General features: G+C 38.4%; 1 protein-coding gene across 3 annotated transcripts in view; it reads left to right on the top strand.

Moving 5' to 3' along the window:
• LOC127434721 (rab effector MyRIP-like) overlaps positions 1–20,909 on the top strand; it is a 190,719-nt gene that overhangs the window by 83,300 nt on the left and 86,510 nt on the right. For all 3 annotated transcript variants that reach the window (XM_051687646.1, XM_051687648.1, XM_051687647.1), the window contains exon 2: positions 14,950–15,171. In XM_051687646.1, coding sequence (XP_051543606.1) covers positions 14,950–15,171 — 222 coding nt within the window. The remainder of the gene's footprint in view (positions 1–14,949; positions 15,172–20,909) is intronic.

Raw genomic sequence — 20,909 nt, forward strand, 5'->3', positions numbered from 1 at the left:
GATAGGTGGGTGTGGGTGTGTGTGCAGATGTCAGTTCACATGCTGTGCATCAGTTTGTTTTATCTTTAAAACCCAATAGACCAACCTGATTATGGATGATTAATGGCCATATATTTTCAGTTCTGTTGGATATTTTATCACTTTTCTGGCTGATGAATTCAGGCTTACTCTCATAACTCAATGTTTCTGTACCTCTGGCTGCCCACTAAATTAATATTTAGTAGCTCTGAAATAATTAACAGGTTAATTTTTCTCACTCCCCTTGTATAGACCACACCACATCGTACCCCAAACAGCATCTATGTCATTAGTTTAAATAAGCTGAACTGAATGCACTACATGACCCTGATCCCAGAAGGATTGTGAAGACAAAAATTATGAGTTTTGTAACTCATCCTTCCAGAAGTGAGGTTTACAAAACTCAATTTATGGGCACAGTCTAAATCTTTACAACCAAACATGGGAAGGTGATATCATGAAACCTTTCAAGAGCATGTCCGGGTCATATTGTAGCCTGAAATATGGAAGGAAATGTGCTTTATTGTCATAAAAAATAATATCACATTAACAAAAAAAAAATAAAAAAATAAAATAAAATAATATATATATATATATATATATATATATATATATATATATATATATATATATATATATATATATATAAACCAGTTTGGACTAAAATATGATTTTAAACATTTCTTCATCATATTCACTCAGGTGTGCCAATGCTTTGGTGTCAATATGTGAAGTACAGGATTGTTGTCTGTGTGTGTGAATGCTGCAGATTTGGAGTCTTCTGAATTTAAAGAGAACCACAAGTAATGAATAAACACCTATAGAACACATTACTACACATACCTGTGAGGTGGGGACAGGATGGTCAGATAACAAGGAAATAAATCAATATTCCTTCATGAGATGTACTTGTCAATTTAACTGCATATGGAGCTCCTTTTATGTTCTGATTGATTGAATGTCAGCTTGCAAGAAGAGGAGAATGGAGAGAGGCAGAGACAGAAGATGTGTGTGCCTTGTTCATTGAGGTGATCAATGTCTGCACTACAATCAGGGCTATGATATGTTAACTGGCCCTTCATTATGACCAGTTAAAGAGGAAGTGAGTTACAGAGGGGAAATGATGCATGTCTGGTGTGGTGCCCTGGCTATTATAATTGATGTGCATAATATAACCTGATGTAAAACAGACCACAAAACAAACAGACAGTCTTTTTTAATCTCTCTCACTCTTTCCTTTTTATTTATCGTTTTTATTATTAAATTAACATGGAATCCTTTAAATTATTTCAAAATAAAAATTAAATGTTTTTTAAATATATTTTAGAACAAATTATACATTAAAGGATTTTTAAATGTATTTAAAAATATTTTAAAATGAATTAAAATATTGTAATATATTTCATGTAAAATTTAAATGCATATTCAAATAGTATTGATGTTATGTGACTTCTTTGTAATATGTTTCTATTACCTGTTGCAAATAATTTAGTTAATCATGCTCATTATCTTTATCAATGCAATCATTAGTGTTCATCTACTGTCCCAGTTAATCCATAATAGCCCATTGTGTGAATAACATACTCAGTTCTTTGTTGTAATCCATTTGATATGGATTCAGCAGAAAAAATTGTGTTATACCCCAGTGCTCTGGTTAAAACAGATCAATATCTCTCACCACTTTCTAATCCTGAATGCAAATCTGTAAAGCCTAATGAATTCCAACAGCTTTGCTTAATTATAAAATAAAAATGTGTTGCTAAAGCTCTATCTTTACTGCAGGTCTCAGATCAAGTTTGAGGATACTCATAATGCATACACTGTAAAAAGTGGTAACCTGCAATTGTTACCTTAAGGAGCTCTACTTGATCTAACCCTTAAGATTAGTTTTGATGGTGTAACCTAATGTGTAGTCAAGTGGTGGCGGGTTAAAATACAGTGCCCTTATGTATTGTTCCCTTTCGTAGAAACATCAACGTTGCATAATGATGCAGTTGGTACTAGATCAGTGAGTCAAGTGGTCTGAAGCCTGTATACAATCATGGCAATTCATTGGCTGATAGGCTTAAGCGATGCCCAAAGGGAGCCGTGTCATGGACTCCATATAAGCGGACACTTGGTGCCATTTTCTTTCATCAGTGCACAAATGTATAAGTCCGTGTTGGTTACTATTGGCTCACGCCGAAGCGAGGACTATGTTCTCCTTTGTGAGTGACAACACGTGAGGACGTCTTTGGAAATGAGTATTTCGTGTGCAGATTTAACCGCATTGTTAAACAGGCTCAATGGCACTTCATCGAGGCTCTGTCAACCCTGCGGTCTCTGAAATGAGCCATGTGAGCCTTGAGGCTCTGGCTCTTGTCATAAGAAGAAGGATTGAGGACAGGCACCGGACTTTTCTTTGCGTTTCTTTCTCCCTCTGGACGGATGCACCATTCTTGCCTTCAAAACATCCTCCTTGATCTGGTGCGTGGCCTAGTTTGCCGTCATTATGCATCACGCAGGCTGTTTTCCATCAGGAAACGCTGATTTGGAGGGGTTTTTTTCATCTGTTTTTTTTTTACCTAGAGAGTTCGCAAAAACGTAATGAGGCAGTTCGGGGCACGGCCCCGACCTCTCTTTCTTTCTCTTCTGTTTTTGGAGCGCTGTTGCACAGCAGGCGAGCTCCCTTGTGATCGGTGCTCAGGCCCAGGAACTTAAGAGGCTCAAAAAAGAGCATTTTTCTCCAATACAATATTGTGAACCGGCATGCAGGGTGCTTTGTCGGCATTACTATTCTCCCTGGGTCCCAGGAGATGGCGGGGCTGTGAAACTCAAATGGTTGCGCAGCTGTCTTTGACGTGAGAAGATACGCAAATGCTATCTCTGTCCCTGTTCAATGGTGGCACATATTTCGCGCTTCTAAGATGTGTTAGTTCTGCACTCATTAATCTTTCCGTTGTTAAGGAGTTGTGTTTTGAGTTCTCCGTCGGTCACGCTCTTCTCCTCGTGCGAGTCTGCCATTTTCTACAAGCAGTATGGCATCCTCATGGGCATTGGTTAGAGGTGGGTCCTCTGCATACTTTTGTTAGATTTTATAATTTGGATGAGAGTTTGACTCCTGTTTCCCAAGTTCTCTCTGTTGGATCAAGAGTAAGTAAGATTTTCTTTAGCTCGCTTGTGCGCCGCTGTAAGCTTGCCACATGGGCTTAGAGAGTTGGCAGCTACTGTTCGCATGGCGTGATGGTATCCAATTGTGCCATTACGCAACGCCGATGTTTCTTCGAAACGTCTCAGTTACGATTGTGTAGCTGGCCATACTCTCTAGTTGCTGCAAAGGTTCATGCCTTTTGCAGAAAATCTGGCGAAATGGTGCCAAGTGTCCTCCTGTATTGATTCCGTGATGTGGCTCCCTATGGGCGTCGCTTAAACGACATCAGCCAATAAATTGGTGTGATTGTATACAGGCTTCAGACTAGAGACCTGCACGGGACGGATTTTTCATTCCCACTCCTGCCCGCTCCCGCGAGATTCTGTCCCGCTCCCGCAAAAAATATATCTTATCTTCTCCCACTCTTGCCCGCAACTTTCACGTTTTGTCCCGCTCCCGCCCGCAAAAGCCCACAGGTAAAGGTATGCATGGATTTGTTTCTGCCTGCTCCTCTGTTATCAGACAGTTTTTTAAAAAGCAAAAACAAACACCACAGACATCGTCACCTGAAAAAGACGATGAAGCATCAGTAAAAACTTCCTCAGGCTTGAGGCAGCTGCAGTCCACACCTGAATGTTGATCTGACCCAGGTAGACTACTCAGGTTTAGTCCATAGCAGTTATTTATGCTGAAGACAGTAGCCTACCAGCTGCAAAGATATAAAACTACAGTTAACTTCGTGAATGAATTAAGTTATATGTATTGTGTTTTTTAATGTCTTCTGTTAAAATAGCTCTTTTAACATAGGATGATAGCTGATATTATCAATATTATTCTCAGTTAAATATAACTATAGGTCTGCTTGTCTGCAACGCGCTAACATTAACAAAAGCAACTTAGTTAAGTCAAGTGTATAAGTCAAGCCCCAGATGCTGTTTTGGATATTTCTTTTAAACTTAAATAATAATTGAAAGAGAATTGGAATGTATTTGTGAGCTTATTTGTAGTACATCAAGATTACATAAATGTATGTGTTTATATTAAACATGTTGTATTTTGAAGATTAAAATAAAGTTTGTATTAAGTGAGGTCTCTCTTTATTTCAGGTATCATTAAATACTATGTACTTACATTAAAATTTCTGTCTCCAATGTCTTAAATATGGAGCGTGCCAGAAAGAGTTACGAATGAGTCACCGTCCTTGCGCCTGTAAATGTTTTTTTTTTTTTTTTAGTTGTTGTTGGTGCTCTTGTGCAATAGATGAATAACAGTTTATTTATTTTTAGATATTTCTATTTTGCGGGAGTCCTGCGAATAATTTTATTCTCCCGCAACCTGCATACACGAGTGTCTTACCGCCCGCCCCCGCACTCACCAAGTAAAACTTGTCCCGTGCCGCAATCTGTTGCGTCGGGTCCCTCGGGTCCTGCGGGTCCTGCGGGAGTGCAGGCCTCTACTTCAGACCACGTGACTCACTGATGTAGTCCCAATTACATCATTACGCAATGTCTCATTCCCTCTCAGGGAACCAAGGTTACGTTCATAACCGATATGTGTTCACATGCCTAGAAACAACTCATAGTTTGATTCGACAGTGGCTAATTTTTATGAAATGTTTGTCTGCTTTGGCTCACAGATTTTAGGTGATTTTAATTATATTTTGCATTCATTATTTAATTCCTCTTCCCAGTTTATAATTTTTTCTAACTCTCCTTTCCCCTAAGCTATTTTTTATTACCTAATTTTGTTTCCAGTGAAGAATAATCATACTGAAACAGAGCTGACAGTTTTTCATTATCAATATAGACATTGCTCTTTATCTGCTATTTGTGTGTGTGAGAGAGAAAGACGAGAGAATATATGTATGAATATAATTCCATATTAGTAATGCCATAATTTGGTGTACAATTCGACATCTGGGGTCATACATATTCCACAGAAAGATATTGGATATTAGCAGACATTAATATAAGTGGAAACGTTCGTCTGGCCACATGTACGCCTTGGAGATATAAATTAGTCCCATAGTTTTATAGAATTACCTTATTCACGTGTACGAAACCAGACTGCTACTGTGCTCATATTGCCCTACTCACATGCCAAAAACAATAGAGACACCATCCTAAAAGCATGAATGTTTGCTTTTAGACTTGATAGCCATTGAAGCAAGTATATTTGTTATTGCTAATGTTTTTCAGAACCGTGGACAGCACCAGTACATTGAGAATGGCAGTTCATAGCACCATGCCGGTACCACTGTTGAATTCATAGCTTAAACTGTATATTAAAGATGCTGTACATCTGTGAGAAACACTGGGCACAGTAAAGGCTTCTGAAATTCAGATTTTGTCCTGTTGAAACAGCCCATTGCCATCTGGTTGAATGATGGACTTGAATGGGTGCAGATGGTGAGTAAGAATTCATCTGTCATTGACTTGTGCTTACCATGCAGCTAAAACATGTCAGTGACGGCACCAGATGTACCAGTGATTCGAGAGTGTCGCAACTGAGCACATCAGAAACCAGGGTGGCCCATCCACTGCATATCACCACCAGCAGCAAAAATGATGACTGTCTTTATTTTCTGAATTCAGATTTTTTTTTTACATTGTTGACAGAAAGGCACAAGAAAGCTCCAACATGTTCATCACTTCAGTGATGGATGGACCCTTTCAAACTCACTGCTCCATTATAGCTTACTTACATTGCAGTGTGGAAGTTCTGTGCAACTGAAGCATGAAAGGAAATTGCAAATATAATGATTATTTCCAAAATACTCTAAAATACTCACTTCACCTTTAAATCAAAGCTCTGCTCACTTCTGCATTAGATGCTGCCATAAGTCTTATTATATAGTGACTGTTGTTTTTTCATGTGAATATTCTTACATATACATGTGGTTTCAGTTAATATTATATTATAATATGTATTAATAGCAGTTAATGTGTCTGCTATTTCTTTTATATACTGTATGAATGAAGAGATAGCAGTTTATGATTGTAGGTGTTTTGAACATGTTTTAATCAAATATGCAAACCTCCAGAGCATTGAGCTGTTGCTCTTATTTGTACAAAGACAGACCTCCTTTGAGACCAAGTCACTAGTTTAGGAATGATATGCAACCATTCAAGTCTGAATACTTATGAAGTTCCGCTGAAGTGTGTGTGTTTAGTGTGCACTCCCGAAAGAATACATGTTTTGCATAAACCCTCTCTTCTCATCCACACTTTCGGATCTCTACTTTAAAAGATTTCCGCAATTAATTAGGGAACAATTAAAACCCACTATAGTAAATACCATCACTAACCTCTCATATGAAATAAACATGATGCTGGTCTGCATGTAGCTCTGGAATATAACAGTTTGTCTTGTATATGTGTGTTTGTAGGCATCATGATGTGTGGTTATCAAAGCAATGCATTTGTTCTGAACACATGAAATGAATGTTATACACATGGTTTTAGTGTGACAGTGGATTTGCAGAAGATCATATTTACAGTATATGTTATACATGTAGTTACATTCTAGTGTTTATATACATATTCATTATATTATTATAATATTGTTATATGTACTGTATAATACTGTATATGAATATTTTGAGGGGCCAAAGAATAAATAATTATATTAATTTTAAATATACTGTATATTTATAAAATCTAAATTTATATAGTTGCAAAATGGAACATATAGTAAGAAATCTGAATGTATAGATATAAACCCAAATATATACTTATAAATCTTAAATATATAGTCATAAATACAAATATATAGTTGTAAATTTGAAAAAATAGTTATAAATCTTAATTTATAATTGTAAATCCAAATATATAATTACAGTATATATACTGAATATATGGTTCAGTCATAACAACTCTCTGAATGATTTAGCATGTTAATGTGGGTATGACATATTGATAGGATATTGGTCTTAGTAGACTAGATCTGCTATGCTGCTGCTGCTGCTGCAGAGGAAGTACAAAGACTTGCTATCAGACATGTTCACAATCCCTGAGGTCTAAGTCAAGTCTTAAGTCTTTGAGGTGGAGTCCAATCAAGTTTCAAGTCTTTCAAGACCAAGTCTAAGTCAAGTCTCAAGTCTTTGGTCACAAGTCCAAGTCAAGTCTTATTTTTATTTTTTTAAATTTATTTATTTATTATTATTTTTTTATTTTTTTTGGTTGCTGTTTAGTTTAATAAACCCTGTATAAGGCTAATTCAATTTTCAAATATTAAAACTGACTACTTTAAGGGATTGCCTTGTTTATTTATGTATGTCTAATAAAGTATGTAAGGTTTTACTTTAATCGTGGATTTTATTTATATTCAGGAAACAATCAATTAACTATCCATTTTTTTTCTTCATAAAAAGAGAACAGATTTACACAGAAGGAAAGCTATCTTTGTCCATACATTCTTAGGGCTTTAAAGCCCTTTATTCTATTTTGCATTTGCCCTTATGAAAATGTAGCATAGTTTTTATAGTTTAAACTGTGGTATTTACTTGTAACAAGACCATGGTTACCTCAGATAAAATCAAGTATGGATCGTCATCATGGTCAAATGTAACATGATTTCTATAAAACAATCTTTGGTGTTTTTTTTAAAAGAAAAACAGTATCCTACAACATTTAAAACTATAAATACAAAATTAAAATAAAAACAGTTATAAACTGCCTTATAAACTTATAAAGTTGTAACAAAAATGTATGAAATTCCCTTACTTCCCTGGTGTAGCCTATTATAAATTTTAACAGAGCTATAGTACTAATATCAGTGGCGATTTCTCAGGGCCAGCAAATCCTTCTCTGCTGGCCTAACATGCCAAATAAATAAATATTTTTCATCCTTTCATTCTCAATCACCTTTTTGCCTATGTATTTCGCTTTCCACTCTTAATTAATCTACAAACAAATAGAGAAAAACAAAAAGTTTATCCAATCAGAATTTATTCCTTGATGCTTACAAGCAAAGTGTGACAACTGTTTCTCAAATCGCATGCCCGAAGCCGAGCTCCTTAGCCGAAGTAGTGTGTGAGTCTGAGCTCCACCCCATTAAGCCTTTAGAATTTCCACAGAATCCCTCAACAGTGCAAGTGAATAGGCATCTAAAGTCAGATTGTCAGATTCATCAGCCAATCAGATTGATTTATTTGTTCTTGGTGGGTGTGATCTTTAGGATATGTCCCAGTCGAGGCCTTCTAGCTGGCTGTAACTACCTGCGTGGCTGTGACATGGCATGGAGCACACTGAGGATCTGGGGCAGAAGGTGGCGCAAGCTCAGTGACCATGACATGGAACTCTGGCTTGGCGGTCATGACGTGGAACACGGGCTTGGTGGCCATGACGTGGAACTCGGGCTTGGCGGCCATGACGTGAAACTCGGGCTTGGCGGCCATGATGTGGAGCAAAGTCATGGAAGGCAGAGCCAGGGCAGGCTCAAGAATGACCTCTGGGGTCATGGGCACAGACAGAGACTCGGGAATGACCTCTGTGGTCGTGGGCATGGACTGAGACTCGGGAACAACCTCTGTGGTCGTGGGTGTAGTCAGAGACTCGGGTACGACTTCTGTGGTCGTGGGCATAGACAGAGACTCAGAGACGACCTCTGTGGTTGTGAACATGGACAGAGACTTGGAAACGACCTCCGTGGTCATATACATGGACAGAGACTCTGAAACGACCTCCGTGGTCGTATACATGGGCAGAGACTCAGGAACCGAAGCCTTTCTCCTCCTCCTCCTCCTCTGGATGGCGGAAGTTGGCAATGCTGGCTCTGGGACTTGTAAATGTTTATGAGATGGTTGAGTTTGTGGATAGAAACTATCAGTATAAAAAGCATTACGCCTTCATAATGAGTGTCTTTGTAATGATAGGTGTACCACCGTGCATGTGTGTGTACATGTTTGGCCAAATGTCCTCACTAATATAGAGAAATGTGATGACAACCGATTTGGTAGAACATTTCATGTGTTTGGATGTGTCTCACACTCTGTCTCTCTCTCGGTGTTCACTATGTTCATTGGAGCCTTGAATTCATGAACATAATTTACAGTGGGGATGGGCAGGTATCCCCACCACGTTTTGAAACAGATTGCAGCAGAGATACTTATATATTTGTTCTGTGTGTTCATGAGGGCCGATGTTTGTAATCAGTGAAAAAAAGCGATGGCAGCTCTGTTCTCTGGAGCACACTTAACTCCATCAATGCGTTGCATTGTGTCATGTATTGGAGCTTACATGCCCGCGGAGAATATATAAAAACTAAATATAACTACTGTGGACCCCCATCCTGTTTTCGCGCCGACAAAAAAAGTTGCCAATCACCATTTTTTAACATTCATCTTATGAAAACAACATTACAAAATAAATTCTCACAAAAGTTGGAAACCCTGGCCTGTACGCATGTTTAACATTATACATTCGATATGTAGTAAATTGCCAACTAAACTTAGAACAGGAACAGGAACGTGTATCTTCAGAATATTTGATAAAGAAAAGCTCTACTTATTTCACATAACATATATATTTAATTTCCTTCACCGTGGATCAACAGAATAGGTCTGGTCGTCAAAAATGTCCACCCCAAATTGCGCGCTTCAATCAAGTTATGCTCTGTATCACGTGGTAATCTGCCTAGATCCTAAACCATTTTGTTAAATTGACTAAACTCCAGATTAATGTTGACTTTACTCAAAATTACTTGTGTTTCTTCAATATTAAAAGTAAACCATAAACTCAACAATTATAGCTTTAAATTAAGTAATGTGCAAAACTTAATTTTATAAGTAAAATCTGTTTGTTTTAAAGAGTCATATTTGCTGAAGACAGGAATCATTTTTTACAGTGTATAAACACTTTTGATAATCGTACACCTGAAGCACAAATGCTAGCGCTGCAGCATTGTTTATCAGTTGGGTTGCTAGGAGACATCTTAATGAGAGTCAAATCCATGCTAAGCTAATGGGAGCATTGCAGTTCCGAATATCGGGGAATGGAATGCATTTATGGTCGGAGATATCAAGTAGGAATATCCCTCATCCGACTTGAATGGAACACAGCATAACCGTGTACCCTGACGAAACAAAATGTATTGCAAGCAACATTTAAATCGCAAATATTATTAGATAGATTTTTCCAGGTATTAAAGACCTCCTTGGTAGATTCATATGAAAAATTATGATTTTTGAATGTCTGTTCGGGAGACGTTCATTTCACAAAACAGTCATGCTGCAGTTAAAATTAGGCTTGAACATTAAGTGTCATTTCAAGTTTGGGCTTTCGTGTGTGGACGTGTTTTTAAAATGTCAATTGGTATTATTAGTTAGCCTCAACATAATGTGTGATACCCAAAGGCATAGGGTGTCTTATTCATTGTGCAACTGTGTTTTCTTTAGGGATGCACCGATACCACTTTTTCTCTTCTGGTCCGATTCCGATATCGGATCCTGATCCGATACCAGTGTTGTTTTTTTGCATAATCAGTTTAGAATATCTTTACATTATTGTGTGGAACTAATTGGGTGTACTCTTTAATATGTAAAGAAACACAAACCTTTAACTACACATTATTTCAATATAAATGTATAGCTTATTAAGAAAAACTTCATTGATAACTAGTATACTGGATAATGTGGCAGCAAAATTAACAGTAATTCCAGTATAAGTCATCTGTAGAAAGGAAGCAAAAATTTTTCAACTTGTATCTGGACTTTTGTTCAATTTAGTTGTAAGATATCAGCTCACTTTTCATTCACACATTGATTTTTTGGAACCCATTCAACTTAAATATTATTATAATTTGTAAACAAATTATAATAATAATAATATATTATAATAGTAATATATAGTAATATATCTCAATCGTGCACCTTTTGTCACGGATCCATCGGTCTCTCTTTCTTCCTCACTGCCGTCAGCGCTCACTCTCCCCTGAGTTCTGATTACACGCACCTGCATATCATTAGTGGCTAATCAAGGACTGCATATATACCCTGCTTTCTCACACACTCTTTGTCTGTTCTCATCGATAGTATCTCTGAGACGGCACGCCTTTCTACTATGTCAAACATACCTGTGTCTTTATTATTTCCTGCAAGTATCATAAGACTATCGTGAGTTATCTGTTCATTGTGTCTTTATACTTTATATATCTGTTCATTTGTAGTCTGAATACTACTCACCTGCTGTTTACCACTCTGCTCAACTGGATTTACTCACAATGTTTACATCACTGTTTCAATCATCTGTTCAATAAACCCTGCTACTGAGTTCATATCTCTGCCTTCGAGAGTCTCTCCGTGACATCTTTAACTTTTAAAAACCCTAGTGCTTTTATTTTGACATTCTGAACTCTCCAGGAAGTCCTGTATGTGTCTGTTTGTAGGAAAATTCACAGTAGTTTAATTAGCTTCTTATTCAAATTCTGGTCAAAATGCACCTCTGGTGCCATTCTAAATGCATATAAGTGAACCAAACTATTGAGCATCTACATCTGAGATGTTGTTCGTGAGTAGCGCTCAAATATTGCGCACTGCAGTGAAGGCTAAAAATTACCGCGGGTGTGTGCGTAAACGGAGCAGCGCCATTCAATAACGCGCTGGAGCTACGCGTGCATTTTATATATTTACTTATTAAACACAGCCTTTTGTGATTCACAGAGCTACCGCACATCTTCAAGTGGCTTTGCATAAAATGCATGAGTCATATGAACCACTTTAATTGTGTTTTAATGGTTCTTTAATGTCATTTTTTTTTAGCTTGACAGTAACGAAGATGACTAACACACAGTATTGGATTTGGATCGGGCTCGTCGGACTGATACCCGATCCGTTTAAAATCATCAGTATTGGAGCCGATACCGATCCAGGTATCGGATCGGTGCATCCCTAGTTTTCTTAATGGCATGAATCACACTGAAGTCTTAGACTTAAAATGCACGGCCCGCCACTGAGTAATATAATATTTATTATGACTATATTTCTGCCTAAAATACTACAGTCAATACAGTTAGTGTTACTATAGTAAATTCATGATAAAGGTGGTGATGTGAAAAGTATGCTTATTTATGTCTGTGCATCATGTCGCTGTGTTTTCTCAGCGTCAATGTTGTTTTGTCAGGCGGTTTAATGTTTGCTCACCGAGAGGTTTGCACCAGAGAATTCCGTGCCGAATACAAATGTTTCTGTTACTCGCGACGTGCATCTCACTGGTCCTACTTTACTCGCAGCGCTGTAATGTGAGCTGTGAGGTTGAAAGCTCAAGACCGGTCCACGAGACACGTAAGCGCAGCTGCTTCTTCGCTCGGGCTGCTTTGTCCATTATTCTGGGCAATGAAAAGCGCTGTTTCATTCCACTTTTGATGCGTATGTCATTTGATATCGCTTAACTGAAAATGGCAGCGCATAAACGGAGAGAGAGAGAGGGAGAGCTGGCCAACTCTGTAGTCACACCGGCGGGGAAAACAGTTGCAAAATGACTTGTTTTTCACGAGTCTATGATTACGAGTCCAAGTCGAGTTGCAAGTCATTTTATTTTTTTTTTGCGACTTAAGTGCGACTCATGTCCGAGTCTCAGACTCGAGTTTCTATCTCTGCTTGCTACTGCTAGAAAATACACAGACATACTGTGTTAAGCATGTGGACATGCTGCTGCTACACAATTAGAAAAACACAAGACATGCTACATCAAGCATGTAGGACATGCTGCTGCACAATTAGAAATGCATACAATCATTATGTAGCAGATATAGACAAGTGAGCTGGGGTGGAGGTGGGTTTCAGAGTAAACTCTAGCAGCGTGCTGCAGTGAAACCAGCTTATCTGCAAAACGGAGCAATTTAAATGTTAGACAAAGAGAGATAATGCGAGTTTATTGCCAAACTGATTACGTCAAAGGACCAATCAGCTTACACTATGCGAGGCATTGGCTTAACACATCACATGTAAGCGAGCCGATTGGCTAACATATAATAAATACTTTTAAAGAACCTATTAGTTGTGCCATGTAGAGTTTCATGACTGAACTTCAAGTCATTTATAGTTGAATTCAGAAGTTTACATACACTTAGGTTGAAGTCATTAAAACTTATTTTTTAACCATTCCACAGATTTCATATTAGCAAACTATAGTTTTGGAAAGTCATCTACTTTGTGCATGACGTGAGTAATTTTTCCAACAATTATTTACAGACAGATTGTTTCACTTTTAATTGACTATATCACAATTCCAGTGGGTCAGAAGTTTACATACACTAAGTTAACAGTGCCTTTAAGCAGCTTTGAAAATTCTAGAAAATGATGTCAAGCCTTTAGGCAATTAGCTAATTAGCTTCTGATTAGCTTCTGCTAATTGGCTAATTGGAGTCAATTGGAGGTGTACCTGTGGATGTATTTTAAGGCCTACCTTCAAACTCAGTGCCTCTTTGCTTGACATCATGGGAAAATCAAAAGAAATCAGCCAAGACCTCCACAAGTCTGGTTCATCCTTGGGAGCAATTTCCAAATGCCTGAAGGTACCACATTCATCTGTACAAACAATAGTATGCAAGTAAACACCATGGCACCACGTAGCCATCATAAAACTCAGGCAGAAGACGCATTCTGTCTCCTAGAGATGAATGTAGTTTGGTGCGAAAAGTGCAAATCAATCCCAGAACAACAGCAAAGGACCTTGTGAAGATACAAGGTAGACAAGTATCTATATCCACAGTAGAATGAGTCCTATATCGACCTGAAAGGCTGCTCAGCAAGGAAGAAGCCACTGCTCCAAAACTGCCATAAAAAAGCCAGACTACAGTTTAGTAAAAGCCAGACTACAGTTACACCAGTTCTGTCTGGAGGAATGGGCCAAAATTCCAGCAACTTATTGTGAGAAGCTTGTGGAAGGCTACCCAAAACTTCTGACCCAAGTTAAACAATTTAAAGGCAATGCTACCAAATACTAACAAAGTGTATGTAAACTTCAGACCCACTGGGAATGTGGTGAAAAAAATAAAAGCTGACAAATCATTCTCTCTACTATTATTCTGACATTTCACATTCTTAAAATAAAGTAGTGATCCTAACTGACCTAAGACAGGGAATTTTTCTACAATTAAATGACAAGAATTGTGAAAAACTGAGTTTAAATGTATTTGGCTAAGATGTTTGTATGCTTCTGACTTCAACTGTATAAATACGAATATATAGTTTTAAATCTAAATAAAAATCTCAATATTTAACTGTAAATCTGAATATATAGTTGTAAATCCAAATGTATAGTTATAAATCTCAATATATAATTGTAAATCCGAATTTTTTGTTATAAATCTGAATATGTAAATCACTTTGAAAAATGATAATTTATTAAAGCAATTTTTATGTCAAAAGTTTTCTTTTATGTTTAGGGGTCAAATTTAGGTTGCTCATTTGTAATTATAATTAGCTTTCTATAAATACAATAGAAATCTATGTTACTGTACATCCCCATTTAGATAGCTAAGTAAAGATGTGCATATGAACAAATATAGAGCAAAAGACACGGACTGTGTCCTTAAACCCCACACTCCTCCCTCTGAATTATTCTTTCTTTTAATTTTTCATTCCTCACAGCTTCTCCAATTATTCTGCATGGCTGTGTGCCTGCAACCTCTCCTTCAGATGCACCCACTCACCTTCTCTCTCTCTCTCTCTCTTTTCTCTCTCTCTCCCTACTTTCTCTTTAACCCCTCCCACTCCCTCTCTCATTCGCTCTCTTCAAATCCCTCCACTCCCACCCCATCTCTCTCTCTCTCTCTCTCTCTCTCTCTCTCTCTCTCTGTAGTGAAATGAAGCAGGAATTGGAAGAGGAGGGCAGTCGCTGTTTGCTTCTGTCTAAGCAGCACAAGTTCAACGAGCACTGCTGCATCCGCTGCTGTTCTCCGTTCACCTTCCTCCTGAACCCCAGACGCCCATGTCTGGACTGCCACTACAACGTCTGCAAATCCTGCCGCACCTACAGCCAGAGTGAGAGAGGCTACATCTGCGCCGCCTGCCAAAAGAGCAGGTCAGTGTCACACATGCATACATAAACATGTGCATACACACGCACACATATACACCTAGATGGAAGGGGCATGTCTGTACTACCTGTCAGAGGAGATAGTAAATGCATGGTGTTATGCAATTAGAGCCGGACAGAGAGACTGTACACCATACAATAACACACACACATACACACATGTTTGTTTTTCTATCATGGAGGAGACTTTCTAATCCTTAACCCTAAACCTAACCCTTACAGTAAGTATTTGTATTTTCACATTTTCCATAAGATATTTACAGCATTATATAGTATGTTTAATTAAGACGGTATGTTTAATAAGCCATTTTTCAGGTGGGGACTGTTGGCTGCTATGTTGATGATTTCCTAGGATTTTCTATCCTTTTGGGAACATTTGGTCCCCACAATGTTGGCAAAACCTGACCTACATACACACAAAACACACTCATACACATGTTTATAAAGACTGAGATGCACACACAGAGGTGAATCCATGATTCCTGTATGATACTCGCACTCACACAAATACAAATGCATGAATGAAGTTTCACTAGCAACTCGAACAGGGAGAGATGCATACACAAAAACCAGCAATGTTAATGGGGGAGAATGTCAGGGAATGAAGGGAAGAATGAGAGTATAGATGGAAGAAAGTGTGTTTTAGAGTAAATGGAAGCTAGGAAGAAAAAAGGTGTGTGTGTGTGTGCGCGCGCATGTGTGAAAATACTATCATTGTTTTGCCTGTTTGTGTTGTTCAATAGTAATAGATGTTTGTTTGAACACATTTTCAGCCCTGTTTGAGTTCATAAACGCTGTTGTTTCGACTGCTGAATATGTGCCCAGCCTCATAGTGATGTGACTTTGTGTGTACGTGTGTGTAAATACTATCAGGGATTTGCCTGTTTGTGTTTTGGCAATAGTAGTAGATGTTTGAGCAATGATAGCACATTTTCAACTCTATTTTATTTCATAAAAGCTGCTTTTACGACTGCTGAATATGTGTCCAGTCGTCTGGAGATTTGACTGTGTGACTGTGTAAGTGTATCTGTAAGGAGTGGTGCAGATAGAGAGGGGAAGGGAATAAGGAAATAATGTATCAGAGAGAGAGAGATGGTGAAAATCTTGGCAGCACATGTAGATGATTTATAGTTTTTAGGGGTCATGTGGTGTGACAGTAGATCCTGAACTAAAGGTGTATGTATTAAGAGTGCACATGGGTGCTCCTTAGGAGATTAGTAGTGTGCAACACAATATAAATCAATCAGAGAAATGTTTCCTATCATCCTTTTGCTGTTTCTCTTCCCTATCTTTCTTACTCTGTCTCACACTCTCTCATTTGCTGTCTCTCGCTCTTCATATTTCTCTCATGTGTACGCTCACTCTGTGCCCGAGGCGTGGATTCTCCACCAGAATTAATTCCTGGAGAGATTCCTTTCATGTTTCCTCCATAAAACACTACCTATATGAAAAATCAGACTCATGAATTTCATATTACTAAATATCATCTTGCATTTTGTGGTATCAGCAAATAATTAATTCCCCTGTCTCTCACTTGGCAAAAATTCGAAAGATGTAACCCAGGCTTTAGCACACTAAATTGATTACACCAACGTGAAATTAAATTGCGTGTTTCTTGAAATTAATGCGGTTAGGCAATCAGATGGCCTTTTGAGAGAGATGTGATTCACCATCTAAATTACGGAACTTTTTTCTTTGCTGCTATGATCATTACCCCATGCGTCTATGATAAGAAAATATTTTAATTGCTTTTGTAAAGAGCTTTAAATGGCATATTTATTGGGTTTGTAATTAAAGGAATGTTCTGGGTTCCAAACAAGACAAGCTCTATCAACAGCGTCTGTGACATGCTGTTGATTACCACAGAAAATAATGTATTTTTTTCAAAAGTAGAAAAAAAGAGACCGTCAAAAATTGCATTTACTGTAGTACTCTTTTATTGAATGACCACGCATTCTGGAAGGTTTAAAAGCGTATTTAATTTCAGTCATGACAACTCTTGAAATAAATGTATGGCGTAACAATGGATTTGACAAGTTGGTGGGTTCGGTCTTGGCAGACTAGATCTGCTTACACTGCTGCTGCAGAGTAAGGACAAAGGCTTGCTATTTCAAGAACATACACAGACAAGCTATCTTGAGCATTTCAGACATTGCAATCCCCTTGAGCAGATCTAGACATGTGCTGCTGGGGAGGAGGAGGGTTTTAGAGAGAAAACTCTTGTAGTCGTGGCAGTGGTACCAGTTTACCTGCAAGTAACTAAGACAATTGAAATTTTAGACAAAGATAGAGTATTCAAGTTAATTGGCTAACAGATTAACAGTTGCTGAAGGACCTATCAGATTGAGCCATGGAGTGTGCAGACCGATTGGTTAAAAAAATTACATTTCAAAGGACCTATCAGTTTGCACTGTGCAGATTGTCAAGACCGTACTTAGTCATTCTTCTTTAAAAATGTGTTTTTTGAGCTGAAAGTTGTCTAAACAGTCCTTTTGCATGATTTCCTAACCAAACACGATGAAATAAAGCAACAAGTATTAGAAGCTTTCTTCTTTTAAGAAAAAAATATGTTTTTGTTCTAACCAGTCCTCACCACGTCAAGTGATCACTTTGGTCGCTTAGATTCTATTTCTGTAGCATTGTGCTGGGTAGCCCTGCCCACAGTGATATCTCATTCATTCAAAATTCAGCTGAAATTGTATTTAAGACATCAAATATGTTCTGATTGGCCATGATTGCAGTGTGTCACTTAGCATTTCCGCTTTTATTGTGGACAGACACATCACCTCTCGCTGGAAACATGTTGTCGCGACTGATTAGGACAGTGTTAACGGTGGGACAACTATTCTGGACAGATGTAATTTGTAATTACTGTGGATAGATTTTCTTTTTTCTATGTAAACATATCTTTATCTGGTATCCTTGCATGTTTACCATACAAGTTTACCAGCTTTACATAGTCATGACAGGAGTTGAAAGATTCTAAATAACTTTAGGTGAGTAAGTGAGTTTTGTGGTTATACATTTGAAATAGTGTGTATTTTAACATTTATTTTAGAACAGTTCCTGACAGACTTCAATTTTAAGTGAATAGCTATACTCTCTTTTAAAGTTTGAAAAGTCGAAATTATTTCTGTGTTAATTGATAGCATTCCACAGATGCTGTCAATAGAGCTTAATTTATATTTAATTAATTTAATTTAAGTAGATTCTTTGGGGCGAATTCACTAAACAGTTGCACCACTTTTGCATGTGGTATTTCAGCGCAAACTGCAAAAACCTGCATTGTATTCACTAACCACCCACACTGTATTTTAAGCGATGTGGCAGAATGATCCGCCCCTCTGGCTCGTCATCGTCGCCCCACCTCTTAGGGCCGCCCTTAAGCCAGACTCACGACGGGAGTTGGGCGGGAGAGCATGAAGAGGTACATAATTAATAAGCCTCATTTGGTCAGCGGTGAATGAAGCACACCTGATGGGGATAATGCTTCATCACCGCTGTATTTAAAACGCAGTGCGCACCTCTTCTCAGGGAGCCGGCTTTAAATCTCCATGTGTGCACACTGGCATCCTCGCATGCCCAGGACCAGAGCTGGGAGGGATTGGACGAGTGGACGCGCTGCCGGACCCATTCTTCGGACCCCCGGATGTTGTAATGAGTCGCAGGGGGTGAAATGCTCACGTTGCTGCCGATAGGCTAGATGCCGGGCCATCTTCCCCTCACGCTTCACGTGGGCCTGGGAAGACAGGCCGCCAGTGACGCCGCCACCCCACGCACCGTGGACTTTGGATGGGAGCGTGAGCGGCCAACTGACCCAGCCCGTGCCTGGGCTATCCTATGAACACTACCCTGCACCTTTCACAGGGGTGCCAGATTCCCCCTTTTATTATGAACACTATTCCCCCTTGGACACTTTATTACCCCTTTTGGACATTTTTACATTTATTATTGTTTCCAATAAATGCCTCTCCGAAGCTTGACGCCACATCCACTGTGTCTGTCTTTTGCTCACCCTACCACAGCAGGCGCAATCAGCGCTGAAACTGCGCTGAGTATTGAGTATTTAAATTAAGTCATTGTCATTCCGTTTCATGCAAACACGGCATGTAAATTAGGCTCATTATAGACTGAGCTTCAATCACAAAAATTGCCCGGCGCAATTTACAGTGCACTATTACCCCCAGAAAGCAAGTGGTAAAATAAATGTTATTAATTTTAAGACAAATGTTATATTTTTTTATTAATTTATTCATTTGAGATCAGATCAGGTCCACTAGATGCATGCAGAAAGTGCGTTCAGCTGTGATTTTGTTGATTTGTCGCTTGATCTGCATAAATCCTTTAGTGAATGGGGCTATAAACCAATGCAGACAGCGTGTGCAAATAACCGACAAGTTTACCGGGCACAATTAATTCTTAGTGAATTCCCCCCTTAGTGTGTGTGTGTGTTGCTGACTCACAAGTTACAGTCACACACTCACACTTACACTCATTCCATTAACACATCCAGTAACACATTGCAACAGTGTATGTGCCTTTTTAACTGTAAATGTATGTGTTCTTGAGTGTTTGCCTGTGTATAGTGTTCCAATAGCTCAAATGGAAGAGCATGGCACAAGTAACACCAAGGTCATGGGTCTGATTCCCAGGGAGTACACATACTAATAAAAAGCATCCTTCAAATGCTTTGGATTAAAGCATGTGCCAAATTCATGAAAGTAAATGTTTATGTTAGTTTCATTTTGCTAGAGATTTTTTTTTTTTTTTTTTTTGCACTGTCACTAGGTATCATTGTGTCTTGTAAGCTTCAGACAAAAACACAGACGCGAGGGTTTGGATGGCTCAATGCACAGATGGTGAAATCATGTTGTGTGAGTGTGCAGATAGAGCCTGACAGGTGTAATACTGTAGGTTGAGGTCTGCTCCAATCATCTTCACTGTGGGTGGATAAGAAATACATACAAGAAAAGCTGTTTAAAGCCAGGGCTGAAGAAGAATCATCTAGAAAACTTCTAGTAATTAAAATGATTTGTCAGCATAGCCTGCACATCCATCTGTGAAATTAAAATTACCACATTTTCCCTTTGCATTCTATGACATGTAACCTTTGATATGCTTGTGTGCATGCATGTGCAAGACATAAGATTTTTGCATGGCTGATGTTAAAATGTGAGTAAAATTCCAATACAATTACACTGAAGGAGACCAGAATATAATACAAACTTGAGGGTGGGCTCTTTGTTTTGGGTCAGTAAGCAACAACAAAGCAACTCTAGCATCGTGGTGGAAACTTTTGCATTGGCAAGTACCACTCACATTTTCTTCAGATAAAGTAAAAATATACTTTTAAAATATAATCATCAGAATAATTCATCTTTAACACATTACCACAACAGTTATTCTGGAATGCAAGTTTTGTAGATTAGTGTTTTTGTGTTTTAGCCCTTTCAAACTCATATTCAGGACAGAGGGCAGTCATAAAGCATCCGGTGGATGAGTCTGACGGTAATTGAAGAGAGCAGAGCAGCTTTTAAATGCTCTGTAATGTGAGTTGACAGAGAGGACGGCATCTGGAAAGATGTGTTCACTCAAAATTGAATTATACGTCTCCTTACTTGACCCTCTCCTGCAGGCTTTTACCTTGCATACACTCCCAGTATCAGTATACAGTATGTGAGAGAGTAAGTTTCTTGACGAAGTGACTGCTTTCAGGAACAAAC

This window comes from Myxocyprinus asiaticus, chromosome 44, assembly GCF_019703515.2.
Source record: "Myxocyprinus asiaticus isolate MX2 ecotype Aquarium Trade chromosome 44, UBuf_Myxa_2, whole genome shotgun sequence".
Lineage (NCBI taxonomy): Eukaryota > Metazoa > Chordata > Actinopteri > Cypriniformes > Catostomidae > Myxocyprinus > Myxocyprinus asiaticus.